The sequence below is a fragment of the Panthera onca genome, chromosome D3, assembly GCF_046562875.1.
Source record: "Panthera onca isolate mPanOnc1 chromosome D3, mPanOnc1 haplotype 2, whole genome shotgun sequence".
Taxonomy (NCBI): Eukaryota; Metazoa; Chordata; class Mammalia; order Carnivora; family Felidae; genus Panthera; species Panthera onca.
The window spans coordinates 22,879,411-22,884,743 of record NC_138350.1 but is presented as its reverse complement, the minus strand read 5'-3'; the positions used below and the strand labels follow the sequence as shown (position 1 = coordinate 22,884,743).

The 5,333-nt window shown below is 47.5% G+C and overlaps 1 protein-coding gene across 1 annotated transcript; it reads right to left on the bottom strand.

Moving 5' to 3' along the window:
• Nucleotides 1-239: 239 nt before the first annotated feature.
• Nucleotides 240-5,128, bottom strand: XBP1 (X-box binding protein 1). Its single transcript, XM_060612827.3, is given in 6 exon segments — nucleotides 240-1,381; nucleotides 1,696-1,803; nucleotides 1,806-1,841; nucleotides 2,854-2,988; nucleotides 3,766-3,862; nucleotides 4,825-5,128. Coding segments are annotated over 6 exon segments (1,176 nt in total). The 5' UTR covers nucleotides 5,067-5,128; the 3' UTR covers nucleotides 240-823.
• Nucleotides 5,129-5,333: the final 205 nt, after the last annotated feature.

The following is a 5,333-nucleotide window of genomic DNA, read 5'->3' as shown; positions in this document are numbered from 1 at the left end:
AATATTGGTCAGTAAAGCTAAAGAAGCTCAGAAATACAGTAACTACTCAAAGAATAGGTTCCTATCACTTATGGCAGCCAAGAATCAAAGCAGGCAGTAATTAAGGGGGTAAAACTTTCCATCGCTTTAAAAAGTGGCATGCTATGCTCCCTGAAGTTGGATAAATTACTATCGTGGCAATCAGTGAAACACAACAGTAAGACTTAAAAAGCCCAAGAAGAAATCAAAGAACAAAGACATTGCATTGCACTTTTTAATTGCACAGGTAGTTTTAAATAAATGGAGAAAGCACCTTCCAAAAGTTACACTAGCAGGGAAAGATTTCATCAAGCATTTACATAGTAAATTTCCATAGTTTTACAAAAGATTCTTGATCTTTACTTGAACTGTACATGAGGGAAAGGAGTCCCCTCAGGTAGGTGTTCTGCTTGCAGAAGCAAACTAAAGGACCTAAAATCGGAGACAAGCCTGGGATGCCAAGAAGGGAGAAAAATTATAAAGGGCCATTCATAAATTCCATGTCTAAGACACTTGTCCAGTGACCCTTACAGGAGAATTTTAGGGCAAACTTCTGCCCTTAAGATAAAGGTACAACCTCAAAAGCTGTGATTCTAGATTATAGTAATAAATCTGAGTACCTTGGACTGCTGGATGACAAAAGACAGTACTTGGGGTGACCTATAAAGTTTGAACAAATACTTTAGAGGAATTCCCTAGGACTGTACACCCTCTACTTTGGCTTTTTGAATGAAGCATAGGCTTCTCTGCTATCTTCCAGGCAGTGTAATAGTCAAGGAAAAGGGCAACAGCATTGGATCATTCCTTAGACACTAATCAGCTGGGGAAAGAGTTCATTGGCAAAAGTGTCCTCCCAAGAATGGTCTACACCAAGCAGAGAGGACATGTCGCTGAAGGGGGAAGGGGAGCCCTCATATCCACAGTCACTATAAGCATCCAGTAGACAGGAAGATGGCTTCGGGCAGTGGCTGGGTGAAAGTAGATCTGAGGTGCCCAGTTCTGGAATGAAGTCATCTTCTACAAGTTCTTCCTTCACTGAGACAGTGAATTCAGGGTGATCTTTCTCTGAGGGGCTGAAAGGTGCTTCCTCAATTTTCACTACCACATTTGCTTGGCTCTCTGTCTCAGAGGGTATCTCTAAGACGAGGGGCTTGGTATACACGTGGTCAAAACGAATCAGTTCATTAATGGCTTCCAGCTTGGCTGATGACGTCCCCAGTGACGGAGAAGAGGAGGCCGGTAAGGAACTGGGTCCTTCTGGGTAGACCTCTGGTTGTTCCTCCAGGCTGGAAGACTCTGGGGAAGGACATCTGAAGAACATGACTGGATCCAAGTTGAACAGAATGCCCAACAGGATATCAGACTGCAAGAGGCAAAAATTCAATGGAATCCAATCATTAGAATGCACCCAAGAATCTACCTTAGAACACTACTAGGTCCCACAATGTAAGTTAATTATCATGCAATAGGACGACCTCCGAGACCCACAGACCCATTTACCTACGCTTCACTCTGTGCTCTAAACCATCCGCAGATAGGGAAGACCGTCAATATTCACTTCTAACCCAACCAAAACCAACTTCTCCTGCCCTCCTCTGCCTGGTTAGGGATATCAGCCATCAAACAGATGGAATTAACAAGTTATAGACCTCTTCACTAAATCCCAATAACCCCTACCTCAGAGTCTGAAGAGTCAACACCGTCAGAATCCATGGGGAGATGTTCTGGAGGGGTGACAACTGGGCCTGCACCTGCTGCAGAGGTGCACGTAGTCTGAGTGCTGCGGACTCAGCAGACCCGGCCACCGGCCTCGCTCCATTCCCCTAGGAGGAAAGACCACCGTGGATGAACAGCTCAAACTGCTGAGTCCTCAAGGAAACACTCACCAGGCAACTGTGGTTCTCTACTTTCAAGAAAGCTAGAAAACTATTCTTTAGAGCTGAAACCTTTCCCTTACCTTTGTTACCTTTCCATTTTATGGAGTCCTCCACAAGAAGAGGAGGAAAGGTTAAGACTAACTTCATTGTCATTTTCTATGCAATGAAACATTTTCACTCCCCAAGAAAAGATTCACAAAGGACTGAAATTCTTAAATAATATCTTCAGAGATGTTCTCCATAATAATGTTTTTTTTTTTTTTAAATTTTTTTTATGTCTTTATTTTGAGAGCGAGACAGAGCACAAGCAGGGGGAGGGGCAGACAGAGGGAGATACAGAATCCCAAGCAGGCTCCAGGCTCTGAGCTGTCAGCACAGAGCCTCACACAGGGCTTGAACCCACAGACTGTGAGATTCTGACCTGAGCTGAAGATTCTGACTCGCTCTGACCGACTGAGCCACCCAGGGCCCCCATCCATAATAATGTCCTTAATAAAGTACTGCAGTGCATTTAGGCCCCAAATCTTTCTGGACAGCAATTTCTTACAGACTAGAACGGCCCTACTGTCAATCTTAGACCACTTAAGTGATCTCAATAAATGGGCCAGGTCCATACATTAAAACCCATGCATCACCTTCTATCAGAGGGGTGTCACCATCAAAATGAATCCTTTCCCTACTTATTCATATTCATCAAAAAACCACTCTAGTTTTAGTAGCGTTCAGTCAGATTTGACTGGCTCTGTTTCTCTAGTTCTCCTTAATGCTGACATGGTACATTCTGTTGGCTATCAGTATTTGTTAGTACTTGCTTTTAGAGAGCTGTGTAACTTATTTTAATTATTAGGCTCTAGTACTATTCACTACCCAGTTGAAAAATGAGTTTAAGTGTCATTAAGGGGTCATGTCACTTAGAACCAGTTCTCACACAGGACATCAGATATAGGAGACAACTCACCTTGGTCTGGGTCTCTGCCTCCTCTTCAGTAACCAGGGCATCCATCCCCAACCGCTGTCTTAACTCTTGGTTCTCCACTACAAGGCCATGCGTCTTCTCTCGTAAAAGCTGATTTTCTAGCAAGAGTTTCTGGTTCTGTGAAAAAGTTCGTAAGAAGCTTTTAAAACATCCAGTTCTTTCACTTAAGGGTCCACCTGGTGAAGTTTCACTACAGCTCGTTTCCTTTCCTTCTCCTTCACCTTTTGGAAAACAGACAGTTGTTCACAGTAGGTACTCTAAGGAAAGGTCATAGTTATGAAAAATAATCTAAGAAGTGCCATTTTGTGGGGTCACAAATACCACAATGCCTCTAACTACTAATATAGACCCAGCAAAGGGTGACTTGTGACTTTAAATATAATGGCAAAAAAAACCCCTATCTTGAACTAGCAAGTAATAGAAGTGACAACAGCGAACCATAAAATCAAAATATGTTTGCTGGCAACAATTTAAGATTAGGTAATCAGTGGACCATGGAAGGGGAAGGGAAACGTTAGCAGACTTTTGGCCAAGCCAGGAAGGGTCTCAGGTTTAAGCGACAATTTCCTATCTGCTTTTAGGAATTTCTTAGTACTAACTTGATAAACGTAATGTTGTTGTAATGTTGTAACTGGTCAACTTTGAGACAGATCTCACATGGATGGATGCCAGCAGGTCGAAGCGGGTGATCACGTCTGCTCTCCTCAAGCTTCACCACTTAACCACTTAATTACCTAGCTCCCCTAATTTAGACTAGTTTAACTTCCAATTAACTGTCCAATTGTATTCTAAAGAGATGGAAACAACTTGGGATAGGCAGCAAACATCAGAATATTCACCAAGGAAGGATGTACGAGCAATAAAAGGTAAGAGTTCCACCTTAAGTATTTTTACCTCTTCCTCCAAATCTACCACTTGCTGCTCCAGCTCACTCATTCGAGCTTTCTTTCGGTCTCTGGCAGTCTGAGCTGCCACTCTGTTTTTCAGTTTCCTGAGAACAGAAGAGACATACCACAGAGTCATTCCCAAACCTTATTTATATCTTTATTTGAAAACTTGGCCAGCTGCTGCTTTCATTTTCGCTTACAGTATACGGTAGACTAAGGTAAAATACACTCCAGGCTCCTCCCCTCAATGAAACGAAACAAAAAATACAGCATTTTTCATGGATCTAGCTTGAAAAACTGCTTCATTCTCCCCCATATTGCGTCATCCACACCCCCGTCGCATCCCGGCCACAGCAAGGACGCTGGACACAAATACTACTCATCTTGCATCATAAGAGATTTCCTCCTCCCCTTTTTTCACTCCCTCGTAGAACTCAAATAAGGGAGAGGCGGATGCCTCTCGCCCTTGCCGATATTCTGGGCAGTCCCGGGACGCCTGGGCCCGTGTCTGCTCAAGGAGGCACTTAGGTCACAAAAGGCACACTGATCACAGAAGAACTAACATTTGAGGAGAGGTGAATACGTGGCATTTCTCGGCCGATCTTTCCAAAGACCTCATGAAATAGATACCATCTTAAGAACGCGGAGACTAAGTTTGACTAGTGAGCCTCACAGACCTTCCAACAATTGTCATTTCGGCTCCGCGCCTTCCCAAAATAGTAGGTAAACCAGGAAAAGGTTCCTCGACTCCCTGCTACTGCCCAAATTCAGAAACACTGAATGACAGGTCTGCGGTCACAGAGCATGAGGACTCGGAACCCATGTGCCCGAACACCCAGCTCTATGTATCTCTGACATTAGAGACAAAATTGGGCTAGTGGGGGATTTAAAAAAAAAAAAAAAAAAAAAAAAAAAAAAAAGGCCTAGGCGGCCCCTCACTCCCGACTTCCTGCCCCGCCCCACGCCACGCTGGCACCGCACCGGTCAGGCCAAGGGCGCCCAAGCGCGGCAGGCGGCCAGTCCCCGGCCCCTCGCCCTCAGCGTCCGCGTTCCGACCCTCGCCCACCTCCGCAGCGCCTTCTCCTCGGGGCTCAGGTGCGTGAGGCGCTGTCGCTTGCGCGCCTGGGGTGGCCCTCCGCTCGCCGCCTCCGGGCTGGCCCCTCGTTGGTCCGGCACCATAAGTGGCAGAGCCCGGCCGGCCGGGGCTCCGGCGGCGGCGGCGGCAGCGGCGGCGGCGGGCTTGCCGGACAGAAGCAGCACTTTGGGGGCCCCGGCGGCCGGGCTCTGCGCGGATGCCACCACCACCATGGCCCGAGAGTGTGTACGCCAGTGCGCGCCGCCGCCGCCGTCCTCGGGGCGGCCCCGCCGCACCCAGACTTTCTACGGTCGTGGCCCTCCGCGATTGGTCAGCGCCGCATGACGCGTGGCCGCTCTCGGCACCCATTGGTCCGGCCGGCCCCTAGGAGGCGGGGCCTGAGCGTCCAGCGTGGCGGCTGCGAGGCCCAAGCAGGAGGGGGCGGGGGCGGACCGGGAGGACCCCGGGATGCGGCCTGGAGGGCCTGGAGATTCCAGGTC